The 16,653-nt window shown below is 40.5% G+C and overlaps 1 protein-coding gene across 2 annotated transcripts; it reads left to right on the top strand.

Annotated features, from left to right (window-relative positions):
• The first annotated feature begins 1,647 nt into the window (after window positions 1-1,647).
• taok2b (TAO kinase 2b) lies at window positions 1,648-16,187 on the top strand. 2 transcript variants are annotated; one of them, XM_020924324.2, is made up of 20 exons: window positions 1,648-2,255; window positions 2,999-3,139; window positions 3,507-3,578; window positions 3,656-3,757; window positions 3,976-4,021; window positions 4,106-4,202; window positions 4,331-4,444; window positions 4,772-4,863; window positions 4,973-5,066; window positions 5,160-5,241; window positions 5,533-5,700; window positions 5,802-6,008; window positions 6,577-6,773; window positions 6,848-7,025; window positions 7,251-7,379; window positions 7,472-7,675; window positions 7,842-8,081; window positions 11,654-11,866; window positions 12,746-12,928; window positions 13,096-16,187. In XM_020924324.2, the coding sequence occupies exons 2-20, from the start codon at window positions 3,008-3,010 to the stop codon at window positions 13,981-13,983; spliced, it is 3,438 nt and encodes a 1,145-aa protein (XP_020779983.2). In that variant the 5' UTR covers window positions 1,648-2,255; window positions 2,999-3,007; the 3' UTR covers window positions 13,984-16,187. The 2 variants fall into 2 exon arrangements, with proteins under 2 accessions (XP_020779983.2, XP_055006115.1); XM_055150140.1 differs by lacking the exons at window positions 11,654-11,866; window positions 12,746-12,928; window positions 13,096-16,187 and having other exon boundaries at window positions 1,685-2,255; window positions 7,842-11,177.
• The last annotated feature ends 466 nt before the right edge of the window (window positions 16,188-16,653 follow it).

Below are 16,653 nucleotides of genomic sequence, written 5' to 3' on the forward strand. Positions count from 1 at the left end.
CAGCAGCACTGTATAGAAGGAGGGAGGAGTCTGTGTCCGGAGAGGAAAGGATGCAATCACACATTCATCCTAATGAGAAGACGTCATGATGCTCAGGGCTAAACGGGCATCTGTAAATTAGTCTGACATTTGACTCTGCTCCTGACGATGTGATCACTTTACTAGCTGTTCTTATACAGAGCAGCTTTTCGTAGTTTACAGTAAATTAATTATCAGTAGAGGACACATGTATTGGTAATTGAATTTGTTTCATGATATGTACATTTCTAGGAAACATACTAAATTTTCAAGTAAAAGAATAACCTGTGTCCAGTCAAATTCAAATAACATGTCTATTTGATTATACCTGCTATTACGGAACACTGATACAGTTGTATGATCTATGCTTTGGTAAGTGAGTTTATGCAAAAGGTAAATATAGATATTCAGATCAATTACAACTACACATCTGTAATCATGGACAGCAGATGCATGGAAATGTGGATTGCAGATTGTAGACATGCAGATTATGGCTGCAGTTTTGTTTTGTTTTTTTGTTTTTTTTTGTAAAACCAGCACAAATGAACACGTTAGAGCACTGATCCTCTTTTGACACTTCACAGTGACCGCTGTGGCTGTGCCCCAGTTATGTAAATTTGTCAAAAATCTGTTTATATAACAGAGGTAATCCTTCTGGCATGCAACAATAGCAACAAAATAAAGTTCTTACTGTTTGTAGTGGGCAGCTGTGGCTTATAAAAATACTGCTTAGATACCCTTATGCAGGAATTTAACACATCACAGCTGGTAGAAATGGATTATAAAACATTTAGTGTTTGGGCGAAAAGATTAAAAGTAGTAGACAGATAGACATATAGATAAGGAAAGGTTGGATAAATTTGGATAAGAAGATTAGGAGCTCAGAAAGAACACCAAGTTCCATTTTAGGGGAAATTCACAAAAGGCTAAAAGTTAAAAATAGATTTTAAGGATAGAATAGATCATCATTTTAAATCATGTAAAAATTTGCATCAAGCCTAGGAGTCAAGAAGTGTAATCCATACACAGGATGTAAAGGTCTGGAATAAACTGTTGCCTGACCAAGAAGAATACATGTTCAAAAAGGTTGTGCAGAATTCATAGAATTCTACACAACCTTGTAGAACAACACTGTAGAATACTGCTGGCTTACTTTTTGGGGTCCATCACCTGCTTGTTTCTATGGATATATCACTGCTCTGCCTGAAATGTTCCACAGTATGCCAGTAAACAGCTCTACCTTCCATTTATTCAAATACAGGTGGATTTATAGCTAAAAAATACAGACAAAAACAGGCTTTATGACAGTCACTGAGTTGCCTCTCCACAGATCTGTAATGTATCTTGGTTTGATTTGGTCTCCATGACGACAGAAATGTTTAATACCATACAGTGAAACTTTCCAGACCAACCAATTACATCTCGATGGAGAAAAGCATTTGACGGGCCCTCCACCAGAAAAGTGAAACTACACAATGCACTTTTAAACTAATTTTAACAAAATTAACTAACGGCTGAGAATCTCCACATTTGACGGAACAACCTGACATATTTTTATAACAAATATAGTCTTGATGCATGTGCATATTTTGATTAACGCTTAGGGGAGCCAAGAACACGAGGATGTCAAGTTCCAAAATCCAAAGAGTAGAAGAAGTGAGTTTCCGGTTTAGTCTCGGCTCCCGCCCCGCGCCGCCATGATGAAGTCCTGAACAAAAACCATCAGACTCGAGCAAAATGGGGGTAACACGGACTGAAAATGAAAAATGCCGACCATAATTCAGTAATGACAATGTAAAGTGGAGCTCGGGGCAAATGCACAAACGTGGATGAACGCACTCTCCATCAGCGGCGTCTCCGCTCCATCTCGGCGTTGCGTTATTTGGTTAGCGTTTTGGCTAACCGTGGCTTCAGCTGCCTGTGATTTCTCTGGAAGAGCGCTGCTGCTCTCAAAGAAAGCTAAGCGGCTATAGCAGCTAGCAGGCGTCTGTCAGAGAGCTGTCATTTCAATTGACTGGCACATACCCATGTCAAGTTCTGCAGACGCGCTAGTTGTGCATTTGACTGTGGGCACAAGGATGGAGAGGGATTCGAGTGAAAACATCGGCAGTCACAATGTGGTTTATTCTTGTTGAATAGACCCCACCAGCGCCGAGGAGAGGGGAGTGAGACCAATATTTTCCTACCAGGCCAGTCAGCTAGCTCATTGCTAGCTACAGTGGATCCCAAAAGCCACGGTAAGACATGTTATAAATCATTTAGTGCACTATGGCAAGCAAATGCTCTTCTTCCTCCCAGGTTTATGTAGAATGGTCAGCTAGCTTTTTGAGCTCCGCTATTTGCAGGGCTTGGTTTCATTGACATTGACATGTAGTCTTGTTGTTGGCCTGAAGCCTGAACGTTCAACCAGCCTTGAGATGTTGTCTGCAGCAGAATACATTGAGCATTTTGTCGGTGTACAAAAGCAAATATAGCCTAATTGACCACCCAAGTGCAAACCCTCCTCAGCCTTTCTCAGATAAAATTGCTGTAGAAGAGGTGTCGCTGCTGCCAACCCCACAAAATACACAAATTAATTCCTTGTGTTGGCTGAGGCATTCCATCTCTAATGGATGTTTAATGGATGATCTTTCTGCAATTCATACACTAAAATACTGAAACTAGTGGTGTTTTTGCACCAGGAACTGGTTCCTTCCTCTCGGTTACTAAAAACAGAAATGGCCTATGTTGTGTTTAAATATTACACACTTATACATGTAGAACATTAACATGGTCATGTTTTCTGTTATGTTAAAAATATGCATTACACCTGCTCCTAAATTGATGACTGCCAGTGTTTTAAAAGTGCTAATGATGCATTGCTTATTGCATTGGAGCAGTCTTTATGGTCATAGCATTGCCGCTTGGATAATAATTCATGGCAGATTGCTGGATTAACAATTATATGTTGTGTTAATGTTGTCTGGCCACACTTTCCCAGGCGCTGGCCATGCCGTCGAGTGTACGGGCCGGGAGCCTGAAGGACCCGGAGGTGGCTGAGCTGTTCTGCAGGGAGGACCCTGAGAAGCTCTTCACAGACCTGCGGGAAATTGGCCATGGGAGCTTTGGGGCAGTCTACTTTGTAAGTAGTTATCTGCCAGTCTATTTATCTACTTTATACTAACATCAATAATTGTCTGATATATTTTGATTGAGTATGGTACCAAGTTTCTTGATTGTATATTTTTGGACTCATTTTACATTTAATCTGGTTTGTCTCAAAATACTTACATATGATGTGATGACATAGTCAAAAATGTCATAATAATTACATCATATAATAACTATGGTAATTTTTGTGTTTTATGAGTAAAAGAAAATGTATACACTTTAGTAGTATTATTTATAAAATGGTTTGTCAAATCACATTGGGCTTATTTGACAAAAGAACAGAAACACATGGGGTATATGTGCATAATGACATTGTATGCATGTTTCATTGTTATTAGGCCCATGACATCCGGACCAATGAGGTGGTGGCCATCAAAAAGATGTCCTACAGTGGCAAGCAGTCCAATGAGGTTCCGTAACATTTTATTTTAACTGATACTTTCCACAGTCTTATCAGACAGCCAATTAATATCTTGTTTTATCCCAGAAATGGCAAGACATCATCAAAGAAGTGAAGTTCCTCCAGAAGCTGCGGCACCCCAACACTGTGGAGTACCGAGGCTGCTACCTGAAAGAGCATACTGCATGGGTATGTGTTCATAATCTGTTTCACAACCTCAATTTGATTACTTCACTTGTAAAAAAATTTCCCTTCACAATTATAGTAATATACAGATTATACTGTAAAAACCTATAAGGGTATACATTATCTTTTATAAAACAATTGATATAAATAAAAATCCTCTCACATGCAAATTAAAGTGGACTCTATTGTTAAGCTTTCTCTGACATATATCTTCTGTGTAGCTGGTGATGGAGTACTGCCTGGGCTCAGCGTCTGACCTTTTAGAAGGTAAAGAGAATATCAAAGTAAATCGATGACCATTTCCCTTTGTTCACACATTGTAACTTATGCTGTTGTTTTCTATTCCCACAGTTCACAAGAAACCCCTTCAGGAAGTTGAAATTGCTGCCATCATCCATGGTGCACTGCAGGGCCTGGTGTATCTTCATTCTCACAACATGATTCATAGGTAGGCCTGGTTCTCTCTACTGTGGCCCTCCCCCACATTTGAATCAGAGGGCTGCATTACAATCATGAAAATGTAACACATTTTAGTCTGTTTAGTTACATACTTCCTTTCCTTTAATTGTTTTTCAGGGATGTGAAAGCAGGAAACATCTTGCTAACAGAGCCAGGCCAGGTTAAACTGGGAGACTTTGGATCTGCCTCCATAGTTGCTCCTGCCAATTCCTTTGTGGGGACACCTTACTGGTGAGATGTGAATTTGAACATAACATGGGACTAAAAAGTACAGCTGTGGCACTGAAAGCCAAGGAGTCATTTTCACCTTCGTATTTAGTACGCTTACATATGGTTGGACTTGCTTATCCAAACTTCAGCTACAGAAATAATTTTATTGAAATTGCTAAAAGTACTTCTTAACCTTTACTCCATTTACCATGTGAAAAGATCTTTTCCCATAAAATCCTTGTATGCAATCTAATGTCTTTGATCTTGTCTGTGTGGTATAGATGTGAGGCTTTCCATCTATGATACATGATGGAGAAAAAAGATCAAAGTTAACATTGTTTTTTGCAGGATGGCTCCCGAAGTAATCCTGGCCATGGACGAGGGTCAGTACGATGGAAAGGTGGATGTGTGGTCACTTGGCATTACCTGCATAGAGCTGGGTAAATATTCAATATTTAGTAACATAGACTATAATGCTATTGTTGTTTTCAGTGATGGCCTTTGTCTGTATCCATTTATCTCTCTCTTTTGTGGTTGGTCACTGTACAGCTGAAAGGAAGCCTCCTCTGTTCAACATGAATGCCATGAGTGCCTTATACCACATCGCCCAGAATGAGAGCCCTGTGTTGCAGTCAAATCACTGGTGAGAGCAATTGAAATTGCATTCCTCTGGATGATAATATTTTAAACTTACAGGGCTTAAATGTAAAATGTAAAACCTACGTTTATTTTTTAGGTCAGACTACTTCCGCAATTTTGTGGATTCCTGTTTGCAGAAACTTGTCCCAGACAGACCTACCTCTGATGTGCTGCTCAAGGTATCATGGTTCGCAAAACATTAAACGAAGCTGTACATTTCTTTTAACAATAAAGACTTAATAATACCTTAATAAAAACTTTATAACTTTGGTGATAGGATAATTTCATATCAAACTATGTCTGGAAATGACATAGTTTAGAAAACAGTCTGGAAAACATAAAACTTCTTTGTTTTATGTTTATTGTAATAAACATTGGTTTGTGACATAAGCTAAGAAAATCACAAAAAGTTATCTAAGCTGTTTTTTTTTTTTTTTTTTTTTTTTTTTTTTTTTAAATCTTTCAATTAGCACCACTTCCTATGCAGAGAGCGCCCTATGACAGTTGTGATGGATCTAATTGCACGAACGAAGGATGCTGTTCGAGAGTTGGACAACCTTCAGTATCGAAAGATGAAGAAAATTCTTTTCCATGAGGCACACAATGGACCAGCCCCTGAAGGAGGTGATGATGAGGAGGTAAGAATGTGGTGGAAGAATATAGTTGTAATATTCTTCTCACTGTATGATTTAAAAAGTTTTTTCCTTGTCTGGATCACACCTGGTGTTTGTGTTTTCAGGATGTGGAGCAGTACATGCTACGTACTGGTACAGTAAATAGTATGGAGAGCTCTCATTCTCTGCCGTCCATGTCGATCAGCGCCAGCTCCCAAAGCAGCTCCGTCAACAGTCTGGCAGACGGCTCTGACGACAGTGGCGAGATGGCCATGATGCAGGAGGGAGAGCACACGGTCACGTCCAACAGCTCCGTTTTGCACAAGCCTCTGGTCAGCACCAATTATTGATACTAACTGCTTAAATGTTTCATTCTGCTATTTGTTGCAACTGTGGGCTGAAAATTATACTATATATTTTGAAAGTGTTTTATTGCGATTACCTGTATTCTGCTTTATTGGGTTACTGTGTTAGTGGCATTAAGTAGAATCAATATTATCATTAATTGTGATATTTTTGTAGTAATATATTGCTTTTCATAACTGGTTATGGCAAGGTAGATTTTTATTTATTACAAATTTTAATTCATCAAAATGTATAAAAATGGCTAAATATTAAGTTTGAGAACATGGAGAATACTGTTAAAGTTGCACCGCTTTTACTACCACAGTCATCGGTCAAGTAAGTTGATAAGTCACAAGGTGATCAAGCTCTGCAAATAAGTAATGATTAAGTAATTGTTCAGTCCAAAATGTATGCATTTTAACATGCTGTGTAGACATGTATTTGCTGATTACTTCCCACTGCTGGTTTAATGGCTTTGTGCCTTAACACAGGAGTAAAGACATCACAACACAGATTTCTTTTACTCCATTGACTGCCCTCTTTTCCAACAAATAGAGCCATGACAACATCTATGATGACCCTTATCAACCTGAAGTTGACCCACAGCGAGAGGCTTCAGGAGGAGGGGGAGGTGGAGGGGGTGGGAGACGCCGGCGGAGAGACCATTTTGCCACAATCAGAACAGCCTCACTGGTCACACGTCAGATCCAGGAACATGAGCAGGGGTCTGCTCTCAGAGAACAGATGTCTGGGTATGATTACTTGAAGACGTTTTTTCATTTTAGTACTAATATTATATTTAATAATGCCACTTGTCTGTCCACAGGTATAAGCGTATGAGGCGACAGCACCAGAAGCAGTTGATGGGCCTTGAGAACAAGCTGAAGGCAGAAATGGATGAGCACCAATTGAGACTTGACAAAGAGTTGGAGAATCAGAGGAACAATTTTTCTATGGAAGGGGAGAAACTTTCCAAGAAGCACCAGGCCATTTTAGAAAAAGAGGTGAGAAAATAAGGCCTGTTGAGCTTGCGGCTGCTATATAGCTATAATCTATGACACCTGTGAATCATTATGTTGCAATTTACAACAACTTCGGGTGAATAAATGGTGAGGGGAAACAAGTATAATATGGTAAAAGTTGAGTTGCATAATAGGTGTGCTTTAAGGGAATGTAAGCTCAAGTACTTCCATCACTGAGCTAAAACATTAATTTGTCTTTTTCCATAGACAAAAGCAGTTCTGACTGAGGAGAAGAAGTTTCAGCAGCATATACTGGCACAGCAGAAGAAGGAGCTGACAAGTCTTCTGGAGTCCCAGAAGAGACAATATCGCCAGCGCAAGGAGCAACTTAAAGAGGTAATCCCACAGTTCAACAAGAATACTAATATAATAGATAAGAATTCATTACAACAAAAATATATGTTGTAATAAAATCTTTTAAAATGTAGGAACTGAACGAGAACCAATCAACGCCAAAGCGTGAGAAGCAGGAATGGCTGGTGCATCAGAAGGAGTGTCTACAGCAGTTACAGGCTGAAGAAGAGGCAGGTCTGCTTCGGAGGCAGAGGCAGTATTATGAACTCCAGTCTCGCCAATACAAGAGGAAGATGTTGTTGGCTCGACACAACCTCGAGCAGGATCTGCTTCGAGAGGTAATGTGATGCTCCTACAATGTATACCGACAAAAACTAGTACAGCAATCTTGAAATGTTTGAAATGGCATATTGTGGTTTTCAGCTGTACGAAAAACATTTCCCCATTGTAGGACAAATAAAGTGTTCTCTTATCTTTAGTATTATTATCCTTGTGGTCCTCTAGGAACTGAACAAGAAGCAGACGTTGAAGGACTTGGAGTGTGCCATGCTGCTGCGGCATCATGAGTCCACCCAGGAGCTGGAGTTCCGTCAGCTCAGTTTGGTGCAGCGCACTCGGGCCGACCTGATCCGCACACAGCACCAGACTGAGCTCACCAACCAGATGGAATATAACAAGAGGCGTGAACAGGAACTACGCCAGAAACACGCCATGGAGGTTCGCCAACAGCCCAAGAGCCTGAAAGTGAGTGTGAGCCCAGTGTCTGCTGATGAGGATGAAGGTCTGACAGGTCAGAGGTCGGCTGAGTATTGGCCCGAGGAAGAGGAGAGGGATGAGGAGCAGAACAGGAATGAACTACAGAAGGAGTTTGCACTGAGTGATGGTGAAGAGATTGATGGAGAGTCAGAAGACTACAGAGAGGTGGCAGATGAAGCGAATGGCTCTGTTGTTGGCAGGCTAGATGAAGTAGATGGTATTAAGCCAGAGCAAAGTGACATTCAGAATGAAAGAGAACAGTGGGAAGTTGATGGTGAGGGAACAGATTTGAGGGAAGCAGATGGGGTGGGGTGGGGTGTTTGTTCTAAATCACAACAGCTAGACTATGAGGAGGAGGAGGAGGAGGAGGAGGAGGGTAGAGGTGTGGCTGATGGCTGTCCGTCAGAGCTGTTTTCATCTTTAGCTCTAGAAATGCGGCATCATCGTGACAGAGATCTGGATGAGCTCTCAGAGTTTTATTTTCCTGACACCACAGACGAGCTGGAGCCTATCCCTGTGTTACCCCCTCCATTGCCCCAGCCTCCTGAGTCCTCTCTGCCCTCGCTCCTGTCTCACGCCTTGTGCCTCCTGCTCTCTCTTTCGGCTGCGGCACACCCCTCAAACTTCACTCTGCTGCTCCTGTCTGTCTTCCTCCTGTCTTTGAGGCGCTCCCCTCCTCTGCCCTCTCTCTCCTCTCTGCTGCTATCCGCCGAGCTGGCAGTGCTTGCGCTGTTGTTCTCCTACCTGTTTCTTCGCTCATGCTGTGCTCTGTCTCTGTCCACTTTTCTGTGGCTCAGTCTTTGGGCCAGTGGTCTCTTCAGTTTGGGCCTCTCCTTTAGCCTGGGCATTTATTATGTTCCTATGATTCTAATCTCTGCCTCCTTCCTCAGCTCACCCTCCCTCTTCCTCTCACTGTATTTAGTGGTGGTCCTGATAGTCAGGCCAGCACGAGACTTTCTCCAAAATGCACCTCGTAAAGTGAACCGCCTCTGCATGCGTGTGCTCTTCCGATTGCCGCAGCCGCTCTTTAACGTTAGTCAGCTCTTTTTGGGAGGAATGGCAGAACGGAATCTTTATGAGATGTTTCCCAAAGCAGGTAGAAACTGGGGCGCACGTCAGTCTAAAATCCCTGTGTCTATCAAAAGTGTACCTGTGGAATATCAGGCTCACTGCAATAACAACTCTCCTTTGGCCAAATGCCTCCTTTGGATAAAACGTTTCATTAGACGCCCCATTGGTGTGCTAGCAGACCTGGCCAACTCTGCAGTGGTAGGACTAGTGCTAAGGCTGGTGAAAAAGCTGCCCCCTAGCTGTCAAATGAGACTCCAAAATCTAGGCCTCCTAAAGAAGGAATCTCCAAGCCGATTGCCACGCCTGTTGCCTCGTGAGGTGAGAGAGCAGATGCAGAGGGAGAGGCAAAGAAGGGAGAGGGAGCGTAAGAGGAGAGAAGAGAGAGAACGCCTGTTTCGAGATTACACTCGATGGGAGAGTGGTTTAAGGAGAACTTCCTCTGGGAGATTTGTACGGGGTAAAGTCCGACCATGGAGGTAGTAAAACATCAGACCATCATGAGGGGCATTTTATTGAATGTTGTGCTAAAGACGTGAGCACATGATGTTTTCCTATCATATTTGTGTTAGTGTCATTGGGCCAATGTGTTTTGTTACATGATGTGCGACAGTTTTTTACACTTGAGCACGTTTCATCTAGCACACATTTTTGGGTGAACACCAGCCAAATTGTTTCAGCTTTGGAAAACTAGTTTCCACATACAAATTGATGGTAACAAGCTGTGCAGTTGTAAGACTGTTAACTCGGTTACTGTACAACTTGCAATGAAGTTTTATTTTACATTATTGTGCTTTTTGTAAAAGTTCCATATTTTTTTTAATTTTGCTTTTAATTTGTCAGACAAAGATTTTTATGGTTATTTTGACCACTTTGTGCAATTTTATTTTATTATACTGTATTTTATTTCTAAGTGCACAGTTGCTTAAGTGCTTGGATCAAATGTAGTGTTGAACGGCTCCCTGGCTTTTCACTTTCCAAAGCTGTGAAGCTTATGACAAATCATTTCTCTATCACTCCTGAACACTAGAATTAGTAAAGTGCAATAACCCTTTAAACTAATGGGTATTGCTAATATGGATAGAAATAGAAAACCTAAGATTTGTGTACTTAACACAAAGAGCCATTGAAGTTTTGTCAGATATTGTATACAGATGATATGGAAATGTCATGAGCTATTACTATTATTATTATTGATGTTTTTATTGCACTTTATACAAGGATCTTTACAGATATTATTGAAATTATGGAAACCATAAATGATTAAGTGCCTAATCATACATTTGCACAGCTCTTGTTTGAGTGATCATTCCCTAATTCCTGGGAACAGTAGAAATAGATAAAGTTAGATATATACATGATTATTTCAGTGTTGCCTAAATTATACTCAGTGAAGCCATATAGACAATTTCATGTGACCACTATCTATATTGAGTCCAAAGATTGATCGAACTACTGAATGTGAACGTTGGCATTGAGTGGCTGCCTTTATAAACAGATGCACAGTTGCAAGAGCAGTAATTGAAATAACATTTCCAAAACCATGTGTCATTTCACTAACCTGATCATTCCAGGTTATGGGAACACCTTTCAGTTTGGCTTTACATTTAATTTCTTTGTGAACAAGTGAATTTTTAGCCATTCTCAGAAACCTCAGCCAGTCTTTCAGGGTAGTGGCTCTTGTCATTTGGACCCATATTTAAGGACTTAAGCTTTAAAAAAAAAAAGTTTTCTTTTTATTTGAATGTATCTCCCTTGCTTTGTGTTTCCTTCCTCTGTGTACGTTTACATGTTTGTATTCTGTTCTGTGACACCATTTGAGTGTTAGTGTGTCAAGTTCCCACCTTAACTTTTTATGCATATGATTTATGCAATATTCACACCATTCAGCAATTTTGTTCTCTAATTTACAATTTAGTGGTAGACGTAGTGTTTGGCTATGTGTGCCTATGGAATTTTAGAGATAAAATGTAATTTAATCTTTACAAACGAAAAATAAATTTTGTGTTAAAATCATTGTCTTGTTTTTATGATTTTTAGTTTTCATTTTTTATTGTTATTTTTTTTTATCAAGTTTTTATTGCTTTTTCATTTTGTTGTTTCCCTGTTACACACCTTTTTGTGTTGTCTTCCCTCCTCACCATCCATCAAAATAACACAAGCAGCTTTTGATTTAAGCATAACTGTAAGTATAACCCCATATTAATTACATGAATGTCCTGTGTTGTACATTAACTAATGTAGGACCAGTGTGTAACATTAACTCAAGTGTAGACCCTGTAGAGATTTAGCCTTGTTAAATTAGTGATGTGAATAGTAGCAAAAGAATGCAGAGCTCTCCATTCATTGCCATTGTTGGCACTGTACCAGTGAAATCTTAAATTTCAAATTTAGCAACGCACAGAAAAGTTTGAAATATGTTTTACACATTAAAATAATGCTAGCCTCAGCAGGCTTAGCTCAGCTGCATCATCTCTCCTCTCTTTCCTCAGTCAAAAGAACTCCAAATTAAGCGGCAGTTCCAGGACACATGCAAGATCCAGACGCGCCAGTACAAGGCGCTGAGGAACCACCTGCTGGAGAATACACCCAAGGCCGACCACAAAGCCGTGCTGAAGCGCCTCAAAGATGAACAGACTCGTAAGCTGGCCATCCTGGCTGAGCAGTATGACCACTCCATCAATGACATGCTGTCCACTCAGGCTGTGAGTAAGGCAAGGAGTCGTCGTTCCTTTCACACTCGCACCACACAGCACTGTCTGGCCCGGGACCGTCACCCACCTGCCTGTCCGACTGCACCCTGTTTGCCCCTCAGCCAGCACCCTCTTGGGCCCTCTGTCGAAATACATGGAAGCACCATTCAAAGGACCCTCATGATTTCCCTAAATGTCTCATGCCATGTGTGCTGTGGCCCATATTGCATAAATATATTTATTTTAGGGCTGCAACAATTAATCGGGTAAATAATTTATAACACATTTTAGCAATAATTGCAATTAATTTTGTAATTGGCTGAATAGTAATTATTAAACAGGTTAGAGCTGAAATTCAATGAATAAAATTGTTAATATGTTATAGAATATAATAATTATATTTTTTGTAGCCCTAATTTATATATTTTACGTTACAAAACATTTACAGTAGGTGACTCAAAAGTGAAACCAAAACACTTTCATTCAGCAAATGGACACATTTATATTTAAACTTTATAAATGAATGAGAACTTTGCACATCAGTTTCTTGAAATGGGTGCATACATTTTTATGCCTTAGCCCTAAGGCTTTAGTTTAAAAAAAAAATTAAGAATATAGTTGACAATATTACCTGTATGCGAGCCTAGTGGTAAGAATAATGTATTGTCCCTTATAAATATTATTCTTGTACCTTTTATGATTCATTATATGATTAAATATATTAAATGCCATAAATTTCAGAACTCACAAATTACACTAATTTGACCTGTTCCACTGCCTGTTCTCATGTGCTTTCCCTTTTCTCTTCAACCCTGTGCATACAGTTTTAAGCATGTATTCTTAAACTTCAGCTGCCTTCCTCACATGCTCCGTGTGCTTTTTCCCTTTTAGCTCCGGCTGGATGAGACCCAAGAAGCCGAGTATAAGGTTCTCAGGATGCAGTTGCAACAGGAACTGGAGCTGCTGAACGCTTACCAGAGTAAAATCAAGATCCATACAGACACTCAGCATGAGAGAGAGGTGAAAGACCTGGAGCAGAGGGTGTCCATCCGCCGTGCCCTGCTAGAACAAAGGGTTAGCCAACATTCATGCTAATCTATCCATACACACACAGCAAGAGTATATAGCGAGCCAGCAAACTCATCATCACAAGTTATTGTTTGCTGTTTACACTTAGTGGATATAAATGGCAGAATATTATAATAGATAAATAACTCTTCTTCCATCTCTTTTTTTTTTAGATTGAGGAAGAGATGCTGTCTTTGCAAAATGAGCGCTCTGAAAGAATCCGCACTCTCCTGGAACGGCAGGCCAGTGAGATAGAGGCCTTTGATTCAGAGAGCTTGCGTCTAGGCTTTACCAACATGGCTCTGTCTGGGATGCCTGGTGATGCTTATTCCAAACAAGGATACTCCAATGCCCCTCCCTCTGGATCCCGATCAGGAGGCCACTGGAGCCACGGCCTGCACCCCCAGAACTCCTCTGCACAGCCACCACAACACTCGCGACGCAGCCACAACAGCGGCAGCGGGGGAGGAGAGCGCAGGAGCGAGTCTTCCTCCCACGCCCTGGCCCTGGCTTTGGGCAGAGAGGGGAGAGAAGTGCACCATTCATCTCGCTCTTCAGCCTCCTCCTCTTCGTCATCCTCGTCGTCATCCTCGCACCATCAGCGCCACCAGCTGCCTCAGCACTACCATCATCAGAGCACACCACAGCTGTACCGTGAGCGGGAGAGGGATCGCGAACGTGAGCGTGAGAAGGAGAGGGAATGGGGAGCACACCCGCACCCCGTGCCCTTCTCCCACCACCTGCCCTCGCGCTCTTCCTCACAATCTCTGGCCATGCTCCCACCTCCACCACCTGCTCCTCCCTCCATTTCTGGGCCGTCCTCCTCTTCATCATCCTCCTCTTCGTCACAGGGGGGTATGTATGGTGGTGTAGGGGGTAGTGGGGGCCTGGGAGTGCGTGGTGCTCCTAGTTTGATGGCTCTTAGGAACAGCCCCCAGCCACTGAGGAGGACGGCCTCAGGTGGGGGTCCCGGGGGCGCAGGTGGCAGTGATGGAGTCTTGAGCCGAAGCACCTCTGTCACCTCTCACATCTCAAACGGCTCCCACCTGTCTTATTCCTAAACAGCCCTATGAGCAGGAGTGGGTGCATGAAGACGGTAGCACTCACTTTTCACATCTTCTATCTGTCCCTGACCAAATGAGGTATAATATTTGAGGTGCTCACTGCAAAGCCAATAGGACTGAGTGTCACAATTTTCAAGGTACACGGGAGATTGCTCTGATTCATAGTTTGTGCTGCATGGGCCCAAAACATGGTAGTTTGTAATTTGGCCATGCAGTGAGCACTCTCGTAACATTTCATCTTAAAGGCACACATAGTGAAGACTTGATGATGACAGACTGAAACATATGTGACCTGCTCATTTAGACTCAGGGGGAGAGAGGTGTTCTTCCATTCTCTACACTACTTAGTCAGAAATGGAAAACTTGTGACCATCTGTGAGTAATTTTGAGTGAGCTTAGATGAAGAGGTTTGTGTTTACTGTTTTGATCTCATCACCTGTATAAAAAGGTCTTTGCCTTTTGTCGCAGAGCATGGAGAGTTGTGGGCAGATATGTCTTCTATGATGTTCTTTGCTGGAATGGAGAAAGACTAAGAACACAACGACGGAAACAGGAATACTCTATCTGCAATGTGTATGTATGTGTATGTAGTATGTAGTGTCCAGATATATTTAGCAAGTTCTTGCTATTGAAGTTCCAGGAAAGGACAGCATCAACAAAGATGACTTTGCAGTCGGTCATACACTGGAGATACCAGGAAACACTTTTTCATTTTACAATATTTGATTTTTAATAGCAAAAAAAACAAACGAGTTGCTTTGCTCATCACCAATGCCTTTAAGCAGCTCTTAAAGGGATGTTGTGCCATCAGTTATATTTAATTCAATGCAGAATGTTTATTGAGGAAAGATGCTGATTTAATAGTGCAAATGGAATAAGGCTAAGCATTTTATGTGAAAGATGTACAAAACTAAAGAACCCTTTTCGGCATCATGACATACTGAATATCCCAACATGCGTGTCTACTAAAATCACTCCCAATGCATGAGATAGATGTTCAAGACATTTGTAAACATGATCAGACACATTTGAAATGTACTGTACAAGTTTCACTGACATTTACAATTGTGTGTCCCACGGTTTTGATCTTTATTGTACTGTATATATTTATGGAAATACTAAAAACAAGCTCAAGTTTTTGGTTTTATAGGATAACACAGATAATGATAGTAATTTTGATAAATCAACGTGAATATTGAATTCAAGATTTAGAGCAAACTCTAACTGCATTTTCTACAGGTGTCAATATTATAATTATTCTTAATGTGTTTGTTGTATACAGTACATGTTCACAGTTTTCTGCAAGCAAGAAAGTGGCCCACTTTTGACCCCTGCACTGGGACAAGAGTTAAAAGAAAGAAGAGCTGCCAGGTGTGGTGTGTTCAGAGTGTTAATGATTATTAATAACATATTATTAATAATTGTTAAGAAAACAGTTAAAGCAGTAAAGTATGGTTCTATTGCCACATTTTCATAGCCACATCCCTCTGGAGAGGACTTTCCACTATTATATGAACTCAGTGGAATGAAACGTTTTACAATTAGCCACTGGAATGTAAATGCTGTTTTTAAATTTTATTTTAATGTCTGTGAACTTTTGTTGGTGAAGATGAAGTGAGCAATCCTAGTTGATAATCTGATTTTTGAAGGTTTTCTGAATTGAGGACTGTGACAGGGTGATGGAGGGGCCTGGACTGAGCTGCTGTGTTTTTGCGCCCCCTTGTGTTGCACAGCAGCAGTGACCGAAACAGCCCTATCCCAGCACCCGAGAGACCAATCAGTGTTTGACAAGGTCCAAAGGTTCTTTCTCTCATACTTCAAATACTTGAAGGACTCTATGTTGTTTTTTATGTTACAAGAAAAAGATGATCTCGCTGTTTGTATGACTCAGAAACACCAGCTAAAGACATTTCCCTGTATAATCTACTTGCTTGGTTGGAATCTCAGTGCATGCATAAAATCCTTATATAAACTAAGACAAGGACAGTTTCTGGATGGCTTCACAGTTTTAGTTGGAACTAGTTTAGTTTTAGTTTTAATTTATTTAGATGGATTTGTCATTGTCGCAGGTGTCACACATGTCAGGAGTGAGGCTCTCCTACCCACCCATACTTGAAGGTGAAAAGAATTTAGAAGGGCAGATGATATTAGAAGAAATTCCACATTGAAGAGAGTCTTAACACTACATTGAAAAAGGAATGAGGGGGTTAGAATTAATTTTAAAAGATAATAAATTGATATTAACACAACAAGACTATTTTTCATGTATTTTTTTTTTTTTACTAAACTTTTTCAAATTGTACATTTATGTATTTATTTATATAATATATTATTTATATATGTATGTAAAATTATATATATATATATATATATATATATATATATATATATATATATATATTATTTTGAAGTAATGAATTAAAAACGGAAACAACAAACAATGCATGCATATAGAGAAGGCATCAATATTGAATTTGAGGCAAATTCTACATATCCTATAAATACATATATATTCTGACACATTGTTAAGAGTTTGAAAACCAATTATTGACTTCTATGGTTCATACTTAATACTGTTAATACGAAAAGGATGCTATTATAATGGAGAATTTGGATTTCTGAAAACATGCAGCCTGCTCTACACAATCTGTGACATCATTGTTCATT

The sequence above is a fragment of the Boleophthalmus pectinirostris genome, unplaced genomic scaffold (assembly GCF_026225935.1).
Source record: "Boleophthalmus pectinirostris isolate CB_2022bp ecotype Guang Dong unplaced genomic scaffold, ASM2622593v1 HiC_scaffold_14, whole genome shotgun sequence".
Lineage (NCBI taxonomy): Eukaryota > Metazoa > Chordata > Actinopteri > Gobiiformes > Gobiidae > Boleophthalmus > Boleophthalmus pectinirostris.